A 25731-nucleotide genomic window follows, 5' to 3' on the forward strand; every position below is an offset into this window, starting at 1 on the left:
TTTTTATTAAATGAATCATGAATTTTGTGTTCTGTCTATAAATGTATCTTTGCAAGGTCTAAGTTAATCCTTGTCTATCCATAATCAGTAGCTCCCTTATAATTTAACTATCATCTTCTAAAGACTAGGAAAAGAAAATCTCTTTCTCTCACCCCTTCTCTCTCTTTTTAAATAATTACCTTTCTTGACAGAAGGGTAAATTCAGAAATGCTTTGGTGTTCAAAACCAAGAGCATATGATTACTTCACTTCTTGTGTGAATTGCCCTTTAGTTCATTTCTTTGTGAGGAGGGTCCGTGCTTATTTTTTATTTGCTTTTTTTTTTTCCTTTCCTGAAATTGATGGCAAGGTCTTAGGCACTGTGCAGGTGCTCAATAATTACATTATTATTGAAATAATATCTACTACCCATTATGCATGTTGGTGTGGATAGTAAAGCAGTTTTTCACCTAATGTCATATATTGGAGAGAAATGAGCATTCTGCATTTAATCCTTTTCTCTGCGCCTGCTCTGCATTCAAAGTTCCCCGGCTTATTTCTGTCATTGCACTCTCTTCACCTATGCCAGCACCCATGCCAAGGCCTGCTGAGCGTGCTTGTGCAGTTTCTGACATGAAAACCTCCTCTAGGCTAACTAGGCCGAGGGCCAGCCAGTCCTTTTTTCCTCTTTAGTCTTCGGCAGCTGTCATTCAAACTAATTGCTTGTATTCAGTGTAATTGCATCTGGATTGGTAGAAATCATGGAATATAGAGAGGCTGTCATTGCCTGAATTGAAAACCAATCGTCACCTATCCCGGGTCTCTTAGGAAATTGCTTTTGTTCTGTTCTCTAGCATCCATATTCTTTTATGTTTCTCAGTTCTTTCCATCTCTCCTTGGTGAGCATAAAAATCAATTTTTTGTACTCCCTTCTCTTTCCAGAAGAACCTGCCATCTCTCTCTACTTAAGCGAATCCTTAGTGCTTTTTCTGTGCAATTATTTAGAAACATCTCCTTCTTCTAGCCCACAGCATATTAATCATATTTCAAATAGAGGACCTAGAATTTATCAAAAGACACATGAATATTTTGGGATTATGTTTTAAAATTCTAGTTATGATCAGTTTTTCATACTTCCTTAGTTTTCATTGGGGTAAATCAAAAGCCATACAGAAATATAGTAAAAATCCTTTCTTTTTCCTTTCCATTGTGCATGTACATGTGTATGTGCGTATGTGTGTGTGGCTGTGTGTGTGCACAGCATGAGACTTATTTTGAAATAATTCCAGATGGAGTCGTATGCCTGTCTCTCTGATTTTTTAACAAAAGTTAAGTACTTACAATTTTTATCTTGTCTTTTTAAAATATAGAACAAATGAAACACAAGAAAATTAAAGATTAGAACACTAAATGGACTTACACATTTTTTAATATTGAGCTTTTAAAAATCATTTTCCAAATTGCTGATTTGGGAGGAAAAATGGGTTGCAGTTTTGAAGCTAGAAGAAAGTTATTTTTCAAAAAGAATATTCATTTAAAACAATAAAATGCATCTACGTGATAGGAAAACAAGTGCCTGGAAAATGAAGAACATAAAAAAAAGAGAGAGCAAGACCAAACAGTTGATTTTGTCACTGTTTTGCAAATATAATTCTGGCACATTTGCTTCCCCATCACAGCACATTATTGTTGGTTATGAAACGGATCAGAATTTAGATATGTTTCTGAATATGCAACATTTAAAGTTTCTTGTTACTAACACACAAATATATTTGCACTCAAAATTTGTGGTAATAATGGGAAAGAATAACCTCTGGTTGCCATTCGTAAGTGAGCTGAAGTTAAGGCTTTTGCTCTCTACGAGTGAGCATGTTGTTTGGCCTTACTACAATCTCAGCATTTTCCTCCCCAACTTGCTCCATTTTACTTTCTTAATTTATTGAGCTATACAATATATAGGGGAAGTGCATGACCTGCACACATCTGAAGTCCAGACCTTAATAAATTTTTGCGTATATGAAAATCAGTGGAACTTCACTCAGAATGAGACCTAGAATATATCTAGTCTTCCTATCAGTTTCCTCAGGCTCTCCCAGAGGTACTGATTTCCTTTATTTAGAATATTCATTTAGCTAATTAGCTTAGTTCCCATGTTATAACAGTCTGTTCTTGTATGAATATCGTATGTACTTTTTTTCACTAGAATGTCTCATTTTCTCTGGGTCAGTTTTTAAATTATTTACCTGTCTGTCTTCCTTTTTTATTTTTCTTTTTAAGACAGGGTCTCACTCTGTCACCCAGGCTGGAGTGCAGTGGCACAATCTTGGCTCACAACAACCTCCCTCCTGGGATCCAGTGATCCTCCCACCTCAGCCTCCTGTGGAACCACAGGTGTGCACCACCATGTCCAGCTAATTGTTTGTATTTTTTTTAGAGACAGAGTTTCGCCCGGTTGCCCAGGCTGGTCTTGAACTTCTGAGCTCAAGCAATCTGCCCACCTTGACCTCCCAAAGTGCTGGGATTATAGGCATGAGCCACCATGCCTGGCCCTTGCTCCCTTTTGTTGAAAATTTTTCTCATATGAGTGATGATCCTTGGTTGTTCTTTATTTATGTTGTTGAAGAATAAGGCTGTTGTTCTTTCCTCTGCCATCACACGCTTCTTACCCTGGATAAGAATGCTCATGCAAGCCTTATGTATCAGAACAATGTATGGACTGAGATGCTTTAGAACATGTGCTAGGGCAGAGCTCAGCATGCTGCCTCCACCATCTCCCTTATGCCAAGATAAGGAGGACCTTCCACTGAAATATCAACCCCATCCTGGGAGCCCCATTCTCTCTAGGTATTTTGCTCAGGTTCCTAGAGAATATTTCTGTGACTTCAACTTGTGAACAAATATTCCCACTGCTCCTTTTCCAATAGGGTTACAGGATTTACTGAAAAGGGAAGAAAAGACTCACAAGTAGTTCGATGAACAGTTTGCCAATCCATTTCCTCATGTTCTGATGCTTCTCATTATTTATCTGCCAATACTGGGTGTTACTTCACCTTGAAACATGTCCTTCACCTCATCTGACTTCTCATTCATTGATTAATAATTTTCAGTTACGACACATTTTTTTTCATCGTTACCCAGTTGTTCCATGTACTCATTATGTAAAATTGGATAATTCAGTTCAGTTACTTGGCATAATGGAAAGTGAATAGACTTTGAAGTCTTACTGACCAGGGTCATTTTCTAGTTCTCTCACTTACTGTTTTTTTATATTTCTGAATAGGTTGCTTGGTCCCCATGAGTCCTAATTTCTTTAGAGTGGAAATGAGAATATACATCTGCAGGTTGTTAGGAGAGCTAAGATCATACATGTAAGGTGCCTGTTACTGTGCTTGCCACATAGAAAATCGGTTTGTTCTCTCCTTTATGCGCCCACACCCCCTCCTTGACTGCACTTTGCTCTTCTCCTTTCAGCTTTTTATTCCAATAATTTTTCCAGGAATGGGGCTTCATTTTCTCTTCTGAAAAACAGAGAAATGATACCTTTCTTCCTCACAGGAATTGTGATGAGGCTCAAATGATGCTATTTTGTAAACTATAAAATACTCCTCAAAGACAAAGCAATACTATGACGAATAGCAGTATTAATAATAGTAAACCATGCCATTATTTCATAAGGCAAAAGAATATATATTAGCTTTTCCATTACAAGATGATTCTGTGATGTACTACTTTTAAAATCTAAAACCCTGGGTATCCTTGCTTATGTCTATTTCGAGAAATGAGTGAATGGATATGTTATGTTCCATTGTATATTTATTGGAAGAACTGATAATGATTCTGAATTGGTGACAAGGCTTAGTAGCAGCAAAATAAATGTATTGGTAAATAACTTGTGACTGAATGTAGCTGGAGGTGTGTAACTGGAAAGCAGCCGTTATCCTTCAGTGTACGTTATCTCACTAATGGCTGTGAGGTGCAGTGCAGCAAAACATCTAGCTTTGTGAAGATTGCTTCTCCACAGGCCTCTCTACTGGGTACCTCCGTCCACAGATACATTTAGCTTTGGCAAAGCTCCCTGAAGGGGGTCGATTTATTTGCTGCTTCTTAAATTGCTATGGGCTCCCACTGTCACCTAGCTTAAGCGATGGGTCACAAACAGTAAGGTCTTCACATTGGTGAAGGTTTTGGGGTCTTAGATTTCCACTGCCCTGCCCCTTTACTTTAGGTTACTTTTTGAGTATCTAACAGAGTGGTTCTTCATGTCAAAGGAGAGATTGAGAAGCTTACCTGGACTAAGTTCTGATTCCATTGCAGGCCAGCCCTTTGTGAATCCCGATGGAACTCCTGCAATATACAACCCACCCACCAGTCAGCAGCCCCTGCGAAGCGCCATGGTGGGGCAGTCCCAACAGCAGCCGCCACAGCAGCAGCCCTCCCCGCAGCCCCAGCAGCAGGTCCAGCCACCGCAGCCACAGATGGCAGGCCCTCTGGTCACTCAGGTAGGGGGCTGGTTGGAAGGCAGGGAAGGGAAGTACCCTGAGATGAAGGCTGCATAGTCCTCAGAGCAGCAGAGAATCAGAGAGAAGGGTATATTTTACACTCAAGCCTCACAAATAAAACCTGGCAGCATAGAGTTCTTTGCAGATTGACAGGATTTTATCCGAATCCTTAAGTTTAGATAGAGGTGAGTGCCCCATGCAGTAACTTGCAAGTTGAAGGCATGAAAGTAGGGAGAATAAATGATTTTTTCTTAGGTCTAAATGCCCTTTTTTTAAATGTATGGAGGAGCCTCTCTCAGAGACTGAACTCTAGGTCTTTGCATCGTCTTCCTCCCCCATTCCCATCACAGATCAAATGCTCATGTCTGCAAAGAGTCAATACTGAATTCTTCATCAATGGGAAGAACAGAAATCAGTCAATTCCAGGGAGGACAGGCTGTTCCTACATACTCCTCTTAGAGAGATGCGGAGCTGCCCTCCTTTGCTGGGAAGACACAGATGCATCCATAGAAACCTGAAGTGTTTCTGGTAGGCTGCTAGAGTGAAACTCATTTTAAATTCTTGATATTACTTATTTGTTTTGGGGCAGTATTTTCAGACCCAGAGGATCTAACCAACAATATCAAACGTACATCAGTAACTTCTTAAAGAAATAATCACTAAGTGCAAATGAGCCTCTCTCAAATGTGTCTGGCTCTGGTCTTTCAGAGCCTTGACTTTCCTTTGGTGGCTAGTTCCCCTTTCTGGAGTGCACTGAACCTAGAGAGCCTATGAAGGACAGTGGTGTGCATTTTGTGAGATTTCAACCCCCATGCTTTTCTGTCAGCTGATCAATTTTTTCTTTCCTCCAGTCTGTCCAGGGGCTGCAGGCTTCCTCCCAGTCAGTGCAATATCCGGCAGTCTCTTTTCCTCCCCAGCACCTCCTACCTGTGTCTCCAACGCAGCACTTTCCCATGGTACTGTATTATGTGTATATGACTTTTTCCCCTAGGAGAGCATATTCTCTGATTTTACTACTTTTTTGTGTGCCACTGGCTGACACTGGGTGGGTGCCCTGGGCTGACTGTGAAGGAGTATGTGCGAATGTCTAATTTCTGAATATTACAGCCCATCTCTGCAAAACAATGGTTTCCTTTCTGTCATCTGTCTGTCCCATGCTGACTGCTTCTGTGGTCTGGTACCCTTTTCAGAGTATACCAGCTAAGAAGGAACTGAATGCCTTCAGAGTTAGAAATCAGGAACGGAGAGATACAGGAACTTTGCATGAGGGTTCGGGAAAGATCTCAAAGATGGTGTTGGGATGGGAACCATTATCACCCTATGCTCCTGATGTAGGTGTCCCCGCAATTTCAATCTCCCAATTTTCTTTCATTTTTCCCTCAAGACACTAGGTCATTTTGAGCAACAGCTTAAAGGATGAGCATTGCTCCTAAATTTCAGATCAGGCCAGTGAATAAATACTCCCTCATATAGTAATATAATCCCACCCAGCCTGTTGGTGATACTGGTCCTGGCTCCATCTTTGCAACAGCACTAGGGGTGATGAGTATAGTTGGTTCTGCCTTATGGGTGTTCTCGAGAGGCAAATTCTGTGGTTTCTGCTGGGAAGACAAGCTGACCCTTCAGGACAGAACACCAAGCCTTCCTTGTGTGCAACACCACCCTGAGGAGCCTGTGCCTTCAGTGGAAAAATAATTTGTTTCCATTGAAAGAGAAATATTTGGATCAAAATTTTTGTCCTCTCTGATTCTCTTGGGATGATTAAAACCTGATTTGTCATGTTGTGTTCTCTTGTTATGTTCTGGCTGAAGAATTATTTTATTTTATTTTTTCCAAATTGTACTTCCTGTCTCTCCCACAACTCCAAGAATGTGTCCTGTGTCTGCCTCAGAGTGCCTCTCTTATTACCAAGCTGATCCTGTGAATTCCCTCATTTATTTCCATGACTTGCAGAGAGATGATGTGGCAACACAGTTTGGCCAGATGACCCTGAGCCGGCAGTCCTCGGGGGAGACTCCTGAACCCCCATCAGGTCCTGTCTACCCATCCTCCCTTATGCCACAGCCGGCCCAGCAGCCCAGCTATGTCATCGCCTCTACAGGCCAGCAGCTTCCTACAGGAGGATTCTCAGGCTCTGGCCCTCCCATCTCCCAGCAGGTCCTCCAGCCCCCTCCCTCACCACAGGGATTTGTGCAACAGCCTCCGCCTGCACAGGTAGGTGTGCTTCCTCATGCCTGTGACCTACAGCTGATTTCTGATGCATTTTGACCTTTATCTTTCTATGTAGAAAATAACCAGATTCACTCCCTCTTCCCTTTCTAGTCTATATTAATATTCCTCACCAACAGGAAGTAGTATATTTTTTCATGCATCAGTTGTTTAAAGTTATAGGGCTCAGAAAGTGAGTTGAATGAAACTGATCCAACTGCCCATGAAAACAACAGGGGAATATCCCATTTTCCAGGCTGCTGGTACAGAGACCATAAGAAAGCATTCCCTCCCATGTGATATCCAGCTCAGGGGATTGCCCAGGAAGGAAAAGCCTTGGGGAAGGGGAAGGTCTGCACCTAGGAGACTTTCAATACTCTCTTGCTGCTGCCCCAAAAATGCATTCTTTCCTTTCTTATCAATTCTCAAGCATTTTCTGGGGCTAATCTGCTGCTCCAGGAAGGAGCTCCTCTATGAATATAAAGGAGGAAGGTAAGCTGATATCCACAGTCCTTTTCTCTCCCTAAGGGGAAGCAGAGCTCACACATCTCTCACAGGTAGCCATTAATCATATTTAATTGACTTGAGCATGTAAGACACCACAGATCACTGATTTTTACTGTCTTCTCAAAGACTGATTATGTGTTACTGTTCACCACCAAACATCTCTGGTGCTCTCTTGGGTATCCCTTGCAGAATATTAGAAGTGATTACTGTCAAGATATAAAATGCACAGAGGCATTTTCTGGTCCATTTTCAAGGCACACCGATCCCAAGAAAATTCCATCCTAATTATGAAGTATTGCATTGGATGAGCTGTTTAAAGTGCAGTGTCACCTTCGTATCATTTGTTTCACTGCCTTAACATCTTGAATAAATTGTTTTCTTTTCAAGCCACACAAAACCCTCTACCATGAAATAATTGTCACTAAATTGTTCATTTTATTTTGAGTGATTAATTAATAGTTCATCTTCAGTTGCCTTCTCTGTAATATCTCTTCAGAAGTGGGATCTTAAAAGATGTGTAAAATAAGTTTAAGTTACAGGAGAAAGGGCTTCATTAAAGTATTAATACTTTTACCAATAAATTAATAACTTCAAGCTTAATTATTGGGAAAAATAATTTAGCTCTTTTGGCCTAAAAAGCATTTAAGTGTCCTTACTAATTTCTGCTGTCAAACAAAATGTAAGCAGAATGTTTAATTAAAGATCTTTAAAATAAATAAATAAATAAATGAAAAATTAGCCAGGCTTAGTGGCTCAGACCTTTAACCCCTGCACTTTGAGGGGCTGAGGCAAAAGGACTACTTGAGCCTGGGAGTTCGAGACCAGCCTGCACAATATAGGGAGACTTCATCTCTGCAAAGAATTAAAAAAAAAAAATAGCTGGGTGTGGTGGCACATTCTTGTGGTCCTACCTATTTGGGAGGCTGAGGTGGGAGAATCGCTTGAGCCTGGGATGTCAAGGCTGCAGTGAGCCATGATGATATCTCTACACTCCAGCCTAGGAAACAATGCAAGACCCTATCTCAGAAAATGAAATAAATGAGTAAATAAATAGATAAATATTTTAATAGGAAAGTCTTTCTTCACTGAAGGAATTTCAATATTAATCCACTGCAGAAACAAAAGCAATTCATAACCCCTCGTGTCTGTGACAGAAATACTTTCATTCCTTCTTTAACAGATTTTTAAAAAGATAGAAAGAGAGGGAGATAAAACAGGTGTTCATGGTTCATAATCAGTCTAGACATTTATGAACTTCTTTTTGAAGAATCACAGATAAAGGTATAGGTTATAACCCATAGTAACTTTCAATTTAGTAAACATTTTAAAATCTGATTACCCAATTATGGAACAATGGAAATAACTTAGTTCAGATTCAGCCCACAAATATGTGGAAATATGTTAAATTTCTGCAGAAAATGAATCTATTTAATAAATGTAAAGGTCGATTTCATCTGATTCATCATGTATGCTTCCTAAATGCCCACTGGAAAGGTGAAGTGAAAAGCACATGGACGAGACAAAGAGGGATTTGAAGAAGGGAAATGGGAGAAGTGCATATTTTTTATAGTTTCTTCTTTCTTTTCTCTTCTAATCCACTCCTTTTTGGATTCTCCATATTTTAACATGATTGGCTGAAAATATACATTTCTGTGCTTTGGGGCTATTCTTACTCCTTTCTCCCTTCACCTCTCTCCTTTCAAACCTTTCATACTGATCTTTTAAAAGATTGCTGTTAACCTGGCTTTCTTTCCATCCTCTCTAAGAGAGGATGAGGTTAGACCAAAATCTCATTTGCTTCATCCGATTGGGGATCATAGTTCCTAAGAGCTAACCAAAGCGCCACCTTGGAGTGGCGCTGGATTCAAGTAGCCAAATCTCTAGCACAGCTTATGAAGGTATCACAGAAGCTATGTCTGGGGAAAAGAACAAAAACAAAACAAACAACAACAAAAATTGATTTTAAAATTTTTTTCCATGCAGCTGTACTTTTATTGTAACCATTAGTCCTCATCAGAACATTTTTAAGTATAAATTCCTTCATCCCTGAGGATATTTTATGTTTTATATTGAACATAAGAAGGGAGATCAAGGAATAGATATCACATTCATGAGCTTACATTTAAGCAAGACAGTCTTTTCGAAAGGAACAAAACGCTATTTCCTAAAAGACATGTAAATATAAATGCTGACAAATAAATTAGATGATAGTTGTTCCTATTTTTAACATTGGGAGGCATCTGATGCATAATGGTAGTCATCTTTAATACCACCAAAATTTGCCAGAGCATAGCTAAATGCTATTATTACTCCGGAATTATTTGTTTTTTATTTTTATAAACTGCCTGACAAAAAAGAGAGAAGTAGTAAGAGCGAATCACTGTAAGCAATGTATACAATGACTTAGTTGCCAGATACTGACCCAAGATTGCTTTAGACTCATTCAGCCTCTTGCCCTTGAATTTCCATATGTTATGTAGCCACAGTTATAATTCATCATGATTCCATGAAATTGCAGAGCTACAGGTTCACACAGATTAAGTTATATTTTGTTCCCACTTTATCTTCAGGCAGTAAAATATGTTACATATGTTTCAACAGCAATATTGAAATAGAAAAGTGTTTCCTATTTGACCTGAGCAAATCAGAAAACAAAATAACCATGAAAATCACAGTTCTCAAATAATTGACTTGTAATTTTATCCTATGTATATAATGTTTGTAGGCGGTCTACTAGGATACTTCAGTTGTCATTTTAGAGAATATGATAGGCAAAAACTCAGAAGCCCAGAGATAGAAAATAATTAACTAAGATCAGTAAGAAAGTGACCTTAATATAAATGAACTGAGGCAGGCAAAGAAGTCTATCAGATCAGGAAACATTTGATTTGGATCATAATCAAATAATCAGAATAATTTTATTCATTCTCAGTCATAAGAAAGTTAAGAAGGTAGCATAAACAACATTTTTATCATATTTTCCCTTTTAGATTGAACATACTTTTTTGAATAGTGGTGTGTACCAATCATTCTGCAATGTGCTTTGATACACTACCATATTTCATAATTGCATTCTCTGCTCCTTTTAGGCTACAGATCAGCAGTTTTCATGTTTCACCCCTGTTTCCATTAGAAAAGCAATTCAAGTTAGATATAATATTTAAAATGTAGGTTTTCGTTGTTGATGATAACTGTTTCACTCTCTCTTGTTTCATCTAAAAAACACAAAAGTCTTGTTTTAAAACAACCATTGTATGATCACGACTAGGTCAGAAATTGAGCAGGATTTATCACAGATGGCTCATCTCTGCTCCATATGGCTGGGGTGGCTTGACTAGGGCTACACTTACATGCCTGGAACTGGAGGGTAACCAGTCAATTGGGGGTACCTGTGTTCCCCACATGGCCTTTTTCAGCAGCAGAATAATCTGGACTTCTTTATCTCTTGGCTGGGTTCCCCGCCTACAGACGTGGAAGCTGCAAGTCTTCTTTAGGATCAGACTTGAAAGACTCAGACATCATTTCTGCCTCATGGCGTTGGTAAAAGAAAGTCACAGAACCAGCTCAGATTTAAGTTTGGGAAATGGATTTTGCCTCTTTACGGGAGAAGTAGCATGCACATACACATAGGCATGGGAGAAGTTTGCGGTGGCCATCTTCACAACCTACCACAATTATAAGATGAAAACATATTTTAAGTTTAAAAATTTACATTATCTACATTCTCATTCTCTGCTTTCTTCCTCCTTTCTTCCACAGATGCCTGTATATTATTACCCATCTGGTCAGTACCCTACCTCAACCACGCAACAGTACCGGCCCATGGCCCCGGTTCAGTACAACGCTCAGAGGAGTCAGCAGATGCCACAGGCAGCACAGCAAGCAGGTACTTGGAATCTGTTTCCCATTTGCTTCTCAACCCAGTTATTTTTGCTGGTGAAACTTGTACTCTTTGGATGAGTGTCCAAGCTTGGCAATTTAAACCAGCACATTTTCTCTACCCAGAGAAGATAACAAAGCATTTGATTGACTGTGTGGAAAAGTAGTAGGTACAAGAAGGTGAAGCATATGTCAGACTAGCATCCCTGGCATGCATGTTAAACAGTCTCCATAAATTATTTTTTGATCCTTCTTCTGTTAAAGCAGAAAGTCAACCACGTCCGTACCTTTCTAGTTCATACCTTCTTTTAATTTTTTTTTTCTTTTCAATTTGAAGAGAGTGCTTCCTCTGTTCTTAAGGCTAGGGAACCAAATTAGGTTGTTTCAATATCGTGCTAAAAGATACTGCCTTTAGAAGAAGGCTATTGACAATGCAGCGTGTCTCGGTGGAACTCTGACTCCATGGTTCACTTTCATGATGGCCACATGCCTCCTGCCCAGAGCCCGGCAGCCACTGTGCAGTGGGAAGGGGGGCCGATACACTGTACGAGAGTGAGTAGCAGGTCTCACAGTGAACCGGTCTCTTTCCCTACTGTGTCACACTCCTAATGGAATGCCGTTATCCAAAGAGCAGCACGAACCCGACAGGGCTGAGTGGCTTGTGCTAGGGAGAGGTTTGTGTCATTCCTGCTGACCAAACTGTGGGAAAAACTGCTAATTGTCATGCTGAAGACTGCCTGACGGGGAGACTCTGCCTTCTGTAAGTAGGTCATGTAAAGAGCACGTGCTCCTTGCTGCTACTCATAGATGCCTGCTCCGTGATCTGATTTCTGCACTGAATCTATGTTATGCATATGGAATGTATACAGATACATGTATGTAATATATACACAATATGTACCATTTTTATAACCTATGAGAAAAGTGCAGTTCTTGCCAAGGATTAGCACCAATCACAGACATCCTAAGAATACCAATGCTGACACTGCTAGCATCCTGTCAGATTGGAGAAAGAATTAAATTCCCCCGTATTGTGGATGGTTACATGTTCTTTGCTTTATCTCATGGCCTATTTAAAGTCTGTGGGAGAAGAATTAGAGAAACCTATATCTTCCAGCCAGATTTTGTCTTGTTTCAGCACTGTATTAGTTTGGGGAAGAATATATTTGACCTCTGAATTGACTTTAGACTTTTACAGTGTTTTGAGAACACTAAAGGGTTTCAAATAACTATTTATTTTTTAAAAATCACTTGACAATATTTTCTCTAATTTGTGGAAAATGTTATTACCTTTATCATTTTGGTGGTAACGGTGCTATCAGTTTAGATACATGCTGTAGAATTGTGTTGCTTGCATTCTGGACTATCTTATTTTATGCTAACGTTAATTAAAGGGTTAATTTACAATCTTGAGCATCTTGGTTTAGAGGCTATGTGCAAGTTTTCTACTTGGTTACTAATGCCTTTAGAAGAAGAAAGATGCAGATATCTAATTATAATGATTTTTATTAGGTTTGGTGCCATTGTGTGGCAATTTTTAAAGAGATTATTTCAGTCTTGTGGTAGAGTGTCATCATACAAAGAAACGCAGTTACAAAACATGCTGCAATCCACTAAACCCATAAACTCTAGATCTATGTGAGGGGATGAGAAAGTTAGATGAGTATGATAACTGGGCAACAGAATTAGATTTCAAAAAAGTTTAGGCCTCCCCCACTGACTTCTCCATTGCTTTTTCTCCTCTTCACTAACTTCATTAGTGGATGTCAAAACAAGAGACAATATATGAGGCATTTTTTACTCTTTAATAAAACACAATGGGAGAATTTAGGGATGTGGAAACACCCTCCCCCATTCAGTTAGAGACCTCACTGGCTCCAACTACATTCCATGGCAACCTGGTAGCTTTGGTTTGTCACATTCTCCCACATCACCGCAAAAATGACACCCCCAAGGTGAGATAATGACACCGTAATGAGAAGAGTGCACTCTAGAGCAGCATCAAGCTCAATATAGAAGCAAGGCAGTGCCTAGGGTGTCAAGGAAGTGAGTGCCAGTTAATGTGGCCTGTACAGGGTGAGGAAGTGAGAAAAGTGAAATGATCATAACCAATATTGTCCCCAGAAATGATGGCATTAGTATACACATGCACACTGAGACCTTTGGGCTCTTAGTTTTTGTGACCACCACACTGGATACCTGGCCTAAAATCCCAACACAGTTTCCACCACAGTGATGAATGTATGAATGTACCTAGTATTTGGGAAAGCAGATGGTGTTCCCTGACCTTACAGAGAATCACTTCTGCTAATAAAATCCAAGTAACCAGACCACACAGTGGCTCTTTGAGAGTGCACAGAGGCTCTGGGTCCTACAGCTGGGAGTCCTTTTGTTGAGCCTAGGGAGACTAACAGAAACTTTCCAAATGGACATGGCAGTCATTTGTGAGAGCAACTCTATGTGGATGGACTATCTCATAGAGGAAAGAGCCTCTTCATATAACTGTATAAGTTATATTTTCTGGAGGAACTAGAAAATAAGACTTCTCCATCTTTAAGTCAAACTATGGGCTACTATCAGCATGTCACCCTCCCACAGTCATGTTTTAACTTGTTCTTCCTCCTGCCTCCTGCAGCTGTGTGTCTTGGGATCTGACCCTCTTCCATCTTCATCTGATAATGACACCAGATTATGTCATAACATCCTCAGCTATCACGTGGTTAAAATTAGAGTGAGACAGAATTATGTCAGTTAAAGTCAAATGAGATTTTAATCTGAATTTCCTTCTTGGCGCTGTTCTTAATCTTTATTTAATTGCAGTAAAAAGCCTCTCTTCCTTCTCCTACATTCTTGCCAGAATTGAAATCTCTGTCAGTTACTACATCTTTCCTAAGACTTAAAACTCTACACAGTGAATTTGTGTAAAGTGAACTGGACACTATACTGTTGATTAAATAGGACACCTGAGTTCCCCCGTGGCACAGTAGGGAGACATAAGTTCTTTATCCTGGTGATTTTGTACTCTTCATCCGATCAGCACATGGTAAAAGGTCCTAAACATGTGGAAGAGGAAGCCTATGTTGGTGGTAATTATAAATAAAGAACACTAATGTTGGGGCCAGGTGTGGTGGCTCACACCTATAATCCCAGCACTTTGGGAGGTGGAGGCGGGTGGATCACCTGAGGTCAGGAGCTCGAGACCAGCCTGACCAACAGGGTGAAACCCCGTCTGTACTAAAAAATATATAAAAATTAGCTGGGCATGGTGGCGGGTGCCTGTAATCCCAGCTACTTGGGGAGGCTGAGGCAGGAGAATCGCTTGAACCTGGGAGGCGGAGGTGGCAGTGAGTCAAGATTGCACCATTGCACTCCAAATCCAGCCTGGGCAAAAGAGCAAGACTCCATCTAAAAAAAAAAAAAAAAAAAAAGAACACTAATGTCGAGAAAGTTCAGAGAAATCAAATGGTGGAGTTGCAAAATGATATTTGGAATTTGTAGCTACATTTGTGAGAAAAATAAAAACCTTCAATTTACAAATATCTCCAACAGAAGAATTTGTTTATTGCCAATCTGGCATTATCAGGTACCTCCAATAGTGAGGAGATGGTTTTCTTTCTGAGGGAATTATTGATAGCCCAAGTCTATGTGGAAGAGCAGTTATCAGGATAGGTGCACGGCCCCATTAGCCAGGCATGGTGGTACTTGCCAGTAGTCCCAGCAACTTGGAGGAGTACAAAATCACCAGGATAAAGAACTTATGTCTCCCTACTCTGCCTCAGGGGAACTCAGATTTCCTATTTAATCAATAGTATAGTGTCCTGTTCACTTTATAAAAATTCATTGTGTAGAGTTTTAAGTCCTGAGGTGAGAGGATTGCTTGAGCCTGGGAGGTTGAGACTGCAGTGAGCCATGATCATGACATTGCATTCCAGCCTAGGTGACAGAGCGAGGCCCTGTCAAAAAAGAAAAAGAAAGAAGGAGGAAAGACAGAAAGAAAGAAAGAGAGAGAGAGGGAGGGAGGGAGGGAGGAAGGAAGAAAGGAAGGAAGGAAGGAAAAGAAAGAAAGAGAAAGGAGAGAGAGAAAGAAAAAAGGAAGAAGGAAGGAAGGAAGAAAGAAAGGGAGAAAGGAGAGAGAAAAGAAAAAAGAAAAGGAAAGAAAGAAAGAAAGAAAAAGAAAAGAAACAAAGGGAGAAAGGAGAGAGAGAAAGAAAAGAAAAGAAAGAAAGAGAAAGAAAGAAAGGAAAGAAAGAAGAAAGAGAGAGAGAGGGAGAGAGGGAGGGAGGGAAGGAAGGAAGAAAGGAAGGAAGGAAAGAAAGGAAGGAAGGAAAGAAAGAGGAAAGAAAAGCAGTTATCAGGTTATGGCTTGTTTATAAAAAGACTGTAGTTTTAAAATCATTCTATCTTTGGAAGACTTGGAAGTGAGAATATCTTAACTGGAAACAGAGTTTCTCAACCTTCAGATATTGAAATGAAGTGTTGATGAACAAACATTTCATTCCTTAATGTTTTAAGTTTATTTTAGTAGTTAGCTCTCATGCCATTTTTTAAGTTAGTACCTGTGTTGCTATGGTTTTGTTCTTGTTGAGAAACATATTTAAGGCCACAAAAATATTAGCAATTATCACATCTCACATTGATTCGGGATCTCTAGTGGGCTAGTTTAATCACTACCACAAGTTTGCAAGGGAAATATAGTGTTCCTTCTTTACAGATAGGTGAAACTATTGCTCAGGGAGGTGAAATAAATTATCCTGGGTCTCAAGGTTAACTGTGTAGGGAAAAGCACCCAGACATGACTGGTTTTAAGCCCATGTGTTAAGCATTTTATTGGAACAACTTAAACACGGCTACTAGTTTTGCCTTTATATGCTAACATGGATGATTGCATAAAAACTGGCATGTGAGAAATAAACCAGCATGCCCATGTTATAGAGGCAGGTAATATTTAGTTAATTGTTCAAATACACAGGTTGACCTAAAAGCAGAAAATATAAGAGCCTTGGTCTTCTGCCTCCCTACTGAGCTTGGGGTTCCGTATCACTTTGTAGAGATGATCAATAACAACAAATGGCAGAAAGCAGCTGAGACATTTACATTCAAATCACACACTAGAAAGGAAAAGAAAACAAAAAAGAGTTCCTTTTAAATGGTTTCCAACACCAAATTTCCTATGAAGTTTGACTTAAGAAGAAATATACTTAGCTTCATTCTCGGCTCTCCAAAATCTTGGTCATTCCTAAAAGCAAAAAAAAAAAAAAAAAAAAAAAAGGAACTTATAAAGTCCTATGTGTGTTCTATGTGTGTTTTTAAATGGGAATTGGGGGAAGAAGTTTGGTTTAGTGTCAGAGTAACACTAGCCTCATAAAATGAATGGGAAGGTGTTCCTTCCCTTTCTATTTTTGGAAAGAGATTGTGTAAAATTGGTACTAAATCTTCTTTAAATGTTTGTTAGAATTCTCTAATAAATCCATTTGACCCTAGAGATTTTCAGAAACATGTTTTTAACTTTGTATTTTAAGATAATTTCTGGAGATTTTAAATTGTGAGTTAATTTTTTATGATTATAGTATTCAGATTATATATTTAATCTTTGCTTAGTTTGGGTAGTTTGTGATCATTAAGGTCTTGGCCCATTTCTTCTAAGTGGCTGAATTTAAGAGTATAAAATTGATAGTTTTATTTCTTTACTATCTTTTTGTAGCTTCAGGATATGTTGTGATATCCTGTTTCATTCCTGGTATAGATGATTTTTAACTTCTCTCTTTTTATTTTTGTCAGCCTTGCTAGATTTATCAATTTTATTGACCTTTTCCAAGAACTAGCTCTGTTTCATTGATTTTTCTATATTGTTTTAGCTTCAATTTCATTGATTACTGACTTATCTTTATTACTTTATTATTTTCTTCCTTCTGTTAATTTTAGGTTTATTTTGCTTTTTTTTTTTTTTTTTGGTGGTTTCTTGAGATAAGAAGTTAGATTTTTAATTTGAGATTTTTTTCTCTTTTTTAATGTAAATATTTAATGCTATAAATTTCCCTTTCAGTCTTGCTTTAGCTGTGTCCCACAGATTTTGATATGCTGTATTTTCATTTTCATTCATTTGTATATATTTTTAAATTTTCTCTGAAACCTTATCTTCGGCCCGTGGATTATTTAGAGGTGTGTTGCTTAATGCCCCAGTGTTTAGAGATTTTCCTTTTGTCTTCCTGTTATTGATTCTTGATTGATTCTGTGATAGTTAAATAACATATTCTGTATGATCTCAGTTCTTATAAAATTTTTGAGGTGGTTTTACGACCTAGGAAATAGCCTATTTAGGTGAATGTCCCATAAGCACTTGAAAACACTGGGTATTCTGTGGTTGTTGGGTGGGATGGTCTATATATATCAGCCAAATCAGGTTGGTTTATTTTGTTGTTCAGGTCTTCCGTATTTTTTCTGTTTTTATGTTTACAGTTCCATCAGTTGCTGAGAGGTGGATATTCACAACCCCACCATAAGACTTTCTAAAGCCCTGGAATGAATTTCAAGGCAAAAGTTGCCTCCAGTGTCCCTGACATGCAAAGACAGAGGAGGGACTTAGTTTTTCAGACCATGCTATCTTTTAGTTCCTTTTGCAATTGAATAAGAAATGTTTTATCACCTAAAAAAAAGTTAACATTTCATAAAAATAGTCTGGAAGGTGAAAGTCCTGTGAACAGTGATTGGGCTTTGGGTGAGCTGTTCCTATAAGCTTCTGCCCGCATCTCTCACTTGCCAAGCTTTCAGCCCTGTTGCTTAATGCCAGTAATACTACTTTAGGTTCAGGTAGAAGAGTGATGAAGTTGACCGTTTACAAAGGACAGTTCAACAATCTGCCTTCCTAATAGACCAGGAGGGTCTATATTCTTGAATGCCGTGAAGATAGAACAATACGAAATCAAGACAGCTACATAGCAGAGTAAAGAGGGTAAAAAAGAGCATGAGGGAACCTTAAGTTAAATTAAATTATAATTGCAGCAAATCATTTGGTATGGATTCTGAAACTGTAGGGATGTGTCTCACCTCTACTTTATAAAATCCCTTTTCTCTTCTACCCTCCCCTACTCCCAACTATCTGCTGAATGATTCATTTTGGGTAAAAAGCAGTTTCATAGAGCATTTTCCATTAAAATGTTTTACTTTTGAAATTACAGTTCAGAAGGAGGCCATGAAAAAGAAATCCTAAAAATGCATAGTATTGCAAAACCCATGCAGCTTTTATGGGGCTTTCTTATGGTGATTTAATGTACCTCTGTTCTGCGTGAGTAAGTAAGTGATACTCCAATCTGCCTTGCAGTAGTAGAATTGGAATTTCTCACGGAAGACAATAGTGGAAGTCTTTGGAATTTTTTGGAATGTCTTTATTCACTCTTTTCACTTATATTTAAGATAAACCTCACTTTGGACTATCCCTTACAGTCTGCTCAACAGCCAGAATGAGATATGAGTACTATGAATATAAATGGAGTTTAAATACTTAATTTTGCTAAATGAGGAAAGTGAGGCTAGAAGGCCAGTCTCTGGTCCAATGCAGTCTCTCTTGTCAGAGCCAGAGAGGGTCTTCTGCTACTTTAGCACCTACAGAATTAATAACAGATACAGATTTCAGAAACTCAGCAAGCTTATTCAGTCTGACAAAGTCTGACTTGTCAGAGTCTACTCTGCCTATGTAAGCTCAAAACCATCTAATACCTGCAAGTTGTAAAGAGAGCACACAAATAAGAGAAAACAGTATCTCAATAATTTAGAAATATGTTATTACCTATCCCCACTCATAAGAAAAGAACTGGAGATTCTCCAACTGTCAGAGTATGATCTTTTTCTTCCCAGATAGGGAAGGTGGAAATGAGCCTTTGCAACAGGCCTCTTGTTTGTTGAGCTAATTGGGGAAGCTAATGATGGATGCAGATAAATCGGGTTGCAATGAACTAAAAATACATGCAAATAAAAGACATAGGAAAGAATGGTGAGGGAAGAGGGAACCAGGTCAGGGAATGTATATCCTGTTTGTTTTATTTTGCTGACTGATACTATGATAACAGTATCAATCAGGAATCTGCAGACAGCACTCTGACCTTTTGGATCTAGATGCCATTGAATCAATCCTGTATTCTACATCTGAGGAAACTATGTATGTTTAAAGAGTTCTTTGGTGAAGAATTGTGAAGTTGGAGGGGGTCAGCCTGTCAGAAATACAAACTTTAAAATAGGCCAGTTTTTGTTTCCCTCTGGAACAAAAATTCAAAATGCCTTTCAACTCTTCAGTTATAGTTATTCAATTCCCTCTAGCTCTTCTGTACACAAATCAACTCTAAGCCTCTGAAGATTCATAAAAACATCTTGCAAATGCTATCCCCAAGCCCTCTCATGGGAGATGAGAAGGTTACTATAACCAGGCTCCTAGAACTTTAATGTGCATGGAAACCCAGATCTTGTTAAAATGCATTTCAATGCAGAAGCTCTGGAGTGTCTTGAGATTCTACGTTTTTAGCAAACTCCCAGGTGATGCTGGCGCTACTGGTCTACTGTTTTGAAAGCAATGTAATAAATAGTACATTTTTATTCATTGCCAGCTCATATACAAGTTGTTGCAAAGGGAGGGGACCTACCCAAATTCATTATTTTATTTCACATTATTTGTATTAGGCACAATTCTAATATTTCATAGTCAACATTTCTAATCTTGTGAATTACAGCTAGTATTTAGAATTAATATGCTAATGTTTACAAATCCAAATTTTAAGAAAGCATATGAATATAATGTGATTCTATAACATAGCAGACACTCATAAATGCATGAATAACATGTGTACCTATTTTCACTTTGGTATGGCAGGAAGTGTATGTGTGTGTGTGTGTGTGTGTGTGTGTGTGTGTGTGTAAGTGAGAGAGAGAGAGAGAGAGAGAGAATATTCATTTTAGCCAGATCTCTTGGTGGTTTATTTTTCCCTTGTGGAAAATATGGTGCTTCAGGTAAAGTTGTTGTGTGAATATTTAAAAGACTAAAACAGAAATCTCTCAACCATCTAATTCAAATATAAATAAGAGCAAAACTGTGGTTAAATATTATGAAATCAAATAGAATGACAGCCTAACAAATCAATTCATGTCAACATATGAATATACACATTTTGTGTTTCAAAGTTCAAACACCCAAGGAATATGTCTCAGACCTTTTGGGAAACTTTCAAAGGTATAATATGTTTCAATTTTGGTATGCCTAGTGATTTGGGAATTTCAACAAATTTAAAATAATAATACTTCCATGAAAGCTCATTTCAGCTGTTCAGATGGCAGAAAATAACCAGACTGTGAAAATGTATCCCTATCACCCTTTGCTCCTGGCAGCTCTTTCCTTCAATCATTTCAGTTTACTCTTGAATGAATAATAGTGGAATGGACTTAGTGGCATGGCTGGCAGGAAGATATGATTATCTGTGGAACATGTATATTTGAAAAGAGACCAAAGCCACAATTTCTTTTCTGATAGTTCTTCATAGAAATTCAATAAATAGTAACATGTTTAGTTTTTTTGTTCCTTCTTTTAGAAGTAATGTTTCTGATATAATAGCGAGCTGTTAGTATTAACAGCTCCAAGTAAGAAATAAGGTTATTGCCTCTTTAATGTTGTTCTGAAACACATTTGGGATGGGGCAAAATGTACCTTAATGGAATTTACAAATTTATTTAACCAAAGCAGTTGAGTAAGGGTTGACAGTGAATTCAATATTTTTAGCTTGACTGATTAATGTAATTGTCAATGTAATTGAGAAGGTTTTTTTTTTTTTTCAAATATCGCTTTTCTCATTCTTTGTGCTTCTGCTATTCTTCACCTTTTTTTGCTCCTTGGGGTTGGCTGGAGATGGGGAGAAGGAGCATCAGAGCTGAAGAAAGAATGTGGAATACTGGTATGACCAATAAGATACATTAATTTATAAACAGTAGGATTTTTGTCTTTATACCTTAATTTGCCTTCTCTAAGAGTTGATGATCCTTTAAAAAGATGTATTTTCCTAATAAGTTACATACATTTTAATATTTAGAGTCCACTATTCTTTGTAATTTTTATTTGAGGAAATAGGTGTAACTAATAACACTAAGAGAAGCAATGCAAAAGGTGTTACACTTGACAGCTCTAAGGACATGATTTATACTTTGGGTGTCTGCATTATTATATTTCCAAAAGCAGAGGGGTGAGTTATTAAAGAGTGACACGAGGACTTAATTGTCTGATGTCTGTTAACATCAGTGGGAGGAGTCACATGGATAAATCCTTGTGGAACATGCTGTTCTGAAAATATTAGTTTGAAAAAAGTTTCTATGGAAATGTTCATGTGTTTATTTCATTAATTGGTCTAATTATTCCATTTACAAAAATGAGAATGAGAAGTATAACACTGAGATTAAGAGAAAAATTAACATTATTAAGAGAAATAATAAGAATCATGCTATTTTTAGACCTAAAAATCTTACACATTCCCAAAAATGGTATAGATGGCCAGGTTCTCTCTGTCCCCAGGAGGTTATAGTAAAAGGAATTTGTTCAGCACATTTGCAGTAATTGCTTTAGCACTTTGTATTTTATGTGATTTTTGGTGTTTAAATTTACATTTGTTATGTGGTTAAGCACTACTTGTATTATTAGAATTTTCTGTAAAGATGGAGAGTAAGACAAATTATAGCATTATCTGTTTTCTTTACTATACAAAAGAAAATAGAAAGCAGTCATTTGGCAAAAACAGAAAGAAAAAGGAGATTTGGATTAAAGATGGCAAGAAAAGAAAGGTGGCAAGTAAAGTATACACATATATGTTATTGAAAGCTCTAGCATTTCTTTGCAGTTTTTCTAGGAGACAAACTAAATAAAAAACAAAATAACCCTAAAAATTTCAAACTACTTTTTCCAATAATGTGATTTACCTGATTATTTAACTGAATGAAATCTTGACTCTCCCTTTTACTTTTCTCCTCCTTTTGTTTCTTGTTAATTTTTTGAGAGCAATTTCTGTTCTCAGTTGTCACCTAGATCTATGAACTACCCTGTTTTTCAGTCCCACTTTTCTTCTGAAGCACATTTAAAACAAACAAACAAACAAAACTTTTTCATTGTCTCCACCACCTTCCCAAACCTAAGTCTGTTTTCTCATTGTATTTTCTATCTTTAACTCTTGACTGTAAACAAGTTCTCTGCAACTCTCTTTATACTCTTTTTTTCTTTTTATATTAAATAAAATTTGCACTTCAAACTCAGGATGCTGCTCATGTTATGTTTTAGTTGTCTGCATTTTTCTCTTTATCAGTTCTTTTTCTTTCTATTCTGCACATGTCTCTCCATTATGAGATAGGACACTTCATTATTCCAGAGACAGTCTCAATCTAACAGCCAAATAATGAAGAAGAATTTCTGGGATTTTCTCCTTTTCTAGTAAAAGACCACAAAGAGTACCATGCTATTTCTTGTTCACCGTGGTATCCCTAGAGCCAATGTAAATTTGGCCCTCAGGATTTGTGACTTCACGTAGCAATTAGTTGTGACAAAAGAGTGAAGAGCATCTTAAGTAGTGTTATTTTTATCTTGCTTTCCAAATTCAGAGATGCAGTGGTACCCATGGGAAAACTGCAAGGCTTTTGGATGGTGTTTAAATTTTTCATTTCCAAGAACTACACATTTGCTTAAAAACTTTAGTGGTATTCCAATTTTGAATAGAAAGCAGTTTGCAAATTGCTGAACTTATAAGACACTATCTCAGAAGTAAGTACCCCTGAAAGACGCTGCTTTTTAAAACTCTTTCTTCATTCTACTGTCTTTAGACATGACTGCTTACTACAGGGACACAAATGCAAATTCAGCAAAACCAATCAGCATGGGCTCATTTTACTCATTACCTCCTAGTTTGTCTATTCCCCAGACCAACAGCATAAGATCACAGTTTTAATCACCCCCTCCAGCTCTGAAATGCCAAGAGCGCTTCTGTCCAAATGAGTGGCACATAAATGTAATGGTTCCACAGCAACAATCACTGTAACCTAGGAAGGCTACAATACCTAGGAAGGCTACAATACTGTCTGGAACTCATCGAATTAGTATAATTCTAAAAGAAACACTGTAACTTAGGCACTCTGTTTAGAGCTTATGTGAGTGACAGTCTTATAAGTGGGCTCAGTAGTTGGTTCAGTAGTTATAGTATGATTCCATGGCTGAGGCATATTTGCACATACGTTCTTTGGGAGAGTATGTTACCAACGTGCAGTAGCCTTCACATTTATGCTCCTGTCCAAAGCCATGAAACCACCACAGACCTTCCCCATGCTTTCATTCAGGTGCCATTCACAGTTGTCAGCCAATCCTTCCTGGTGGCAGTGATAGTTTTGATGGCTCTTCAGTGACTCCCACCAATCCCTAATCATGAGGAAGATGCTTAACCATGGGGAAGATGTCAGCCGACATCATGATTCCCACACTGTTTTTTGAAGGTACCTAGAGACTTGTAGTTCTCCCAGATGCTCTTACTGCTTTGGGGATTGTTTTGTTGTTGTTGTTTTTGTAATAGGTCCAGCACAATTGCACCCTTTATAAGCCACTGTGTGTCATATTTGTTCTGAGAATAAAAAATAAATGGCAGAAAGAAGGTCCAGATTAAAACCAAAAGCACACCTTGCAGAATGCAGGATATTGCAGTGGAACACACATTTTGAGTATTGTAGGAATATGCAGTAAAATCTGTCAAGCTAGCTCCAAGTAGGTGTGCATTAATGTTTGTTTCCTAAGGAAAACAACTTATAAACAAATGTCACTTTCATTACTCATTTATGCATGGGCAGTGTTAAGTAGCCAGTGGTGTGGTATTATGATACAGGGTTCAGAGGGTTTGAAGTGCCTTTTAGTGATTTTTTTTTTTTTTTTTGAGACAGGGTCTTTCTCTGTCACCCAGGCTAGAGTCCACTGGCATGAGAACTGCAGCCTTGAACTGCCGAGCTCAAATAAGCCTCCTACCTTAGCCTGAGTAGCTGGGATTACAAGCACCCACCACCACATCTGGCTAATTAAAAAAAAAAAAAAATTGTAAAGATACGGTCTTGTTATGTTGCCCAGGCTGGTCTCAAACTCCTGAGTTCAATTGATCCTTCTGCCTTGGTCTGCCAGAATGTTGGGGTTACAGGAGTGAGCCACCACACCCAGACCCCTTCAATGAATCTTGATGAATAATTCAATTTTCCCAAGTTAAGACCTACTAGGTCTACCTGCTAGAAAAGGCTCAGCTTTTGCTGACCTGGGCCTGTGGAATTGAGATGAGTCAAAGAGAACAATCCAATGACAAAAAAATAAATCCGAGAAAAAAGCTCCAGCCTAGCTGAAAATTGTAGCAAGAATTAGGAGAAAGAGAAGATAATCCAAGTGGTGGTTTTTGTTATGTTTGTTATGTTTTCTTTTATATGTAGAATATTTTATAAATTGTGAAAACAATGCAGTGGATAAAGAAGGCTTTTTAAAAAGACCTCAAAACTTTATGCTAACACAAATATGAATTTTTAGTTTTGACTCTTCTCTTTCTGCCTTTGAGCCTATGTATATATGCATGTTGTAGATTTAAACATGTATTGTAATCATAGAGTATCGCAATTTCTTATTTATTTGGTATTATATTTATTCAAAACTCATTATTTTACACTTGATTCTGATTTCTGTGAAAATTTTTTAAAGAAGTAAAACTGTATTTTCAGATTTCATGTGTTTTACATAAAAATTCAAAGCAATTCACAAAACAACTGGTAGAACTAATTAGTTAATTTAACATTGTTGCAGAATAGAGGGACAATATACAGGAATCAACTGTGTTTTTACATACTTGTGGAAAACAAATAGAAAATTTAAAAATTCTATTTGTAATAGCAACACAATTTTAATAGTAATAATTAATCACAACATTCCTGACCTTGTGGCCCAGGGAGGATTAGATCATTGCCTCATTCATCTGAGAACCACTCCTTGAGCCCTAGACACAAAGCAGTATCTTGTAGAGAAACATCAATTACAACCTGAAATATTTCTCCATGCAGTCCTTGCTTTCCTGATTTCCTCGTCAATAAAGAAGCATATACTTGGGGGGCGGGGGAACTAAAGCTTTCAAATCTCTCATGTGTCTTCTTTAGCTTCTACATTCAACAAATATTTCACAATAAACTTTGGTTTTGCTGCTTCTCTCCCCAAACAAGGACAATGCCATAGAAGTTTCTGAGTATTTTTCCACCTTCTGTCAAGGGCTTTTGTCTTTTTAATTTCCCATTGTTAAAAATGACACAATTCAAGGAGCTCACACTCTTTGAGTTGGAGTCTACCTCAAGTGCCTCTCTGAATATGCTACACAAAGGAGACGGTTTCCTTAGCAACAGGAATGTGAAGAGAAAAAAAAAAAAACATGGAAATATTTGCTCCCTAACTCCTTCCCCAGCACCCTTCAGCCCTGCTGTTTGCCAGGCACAGAAACTACGCTTTTGACAAGAATTCAAGCTCCTGATTAGTTTAACCATTGTCTATAAGTCCCTCTACAAACCACTTGCTCTATTTTTTTCATTAATGAAACCAGTTCAGCTGTGGAATGGTCATTTTCTCATTAGTGCCTTTAGCTGTTCTTTTCTAT

General features: G+C 38.0%; 1 protein-coding gene across 39 annotated transcripts in view; it reads left to right on the top strand.

Annotated features, from left to right (window-relative positions):
• The window catches only part of ARPP21 (cAMP regulated phosphoprotein 21), a 157197-nt gene that overhangs the window by 95849 nt on the left and 35617 nt on the right, over positions 1-25731 (top strand). For all 39 annotated transcript variants that reach the window (XM_008951585.5, XM_057301661.2, XM_057301677.2 and 36 more), the window contains 4 exons: positions 4293-4477; positions 5329-5433; positions 6431-6691; positions 10952-11078. In XM_008951585.5, the coding sequence (XP_008949833.1) occupies positions 4293-4477; positions 5329-5433; positions 6431-6691; positions 10952-11078 (678 nt within the window). The remainder of the gene's footprint in view (positions 1-4292; positions 4478-5328; positions 5434-6430; positions 6692-10951; positions 11079-25731) is intronic.

This window comes from Pan paniscus, chromosome 2, assembly GCF_029289425.2.
Source record: "Pan paniscus chromosome 2, NHGRI_mPanPan1-v2.0_pri, whole genome shotgun sequence".
Classification (NCBI taxonomy): domain Eukaryota; kingdom Metazoa; phylum Chordata; class Mammalia; order Primates; family Hominidae; genus Pan; species Pan paniscus.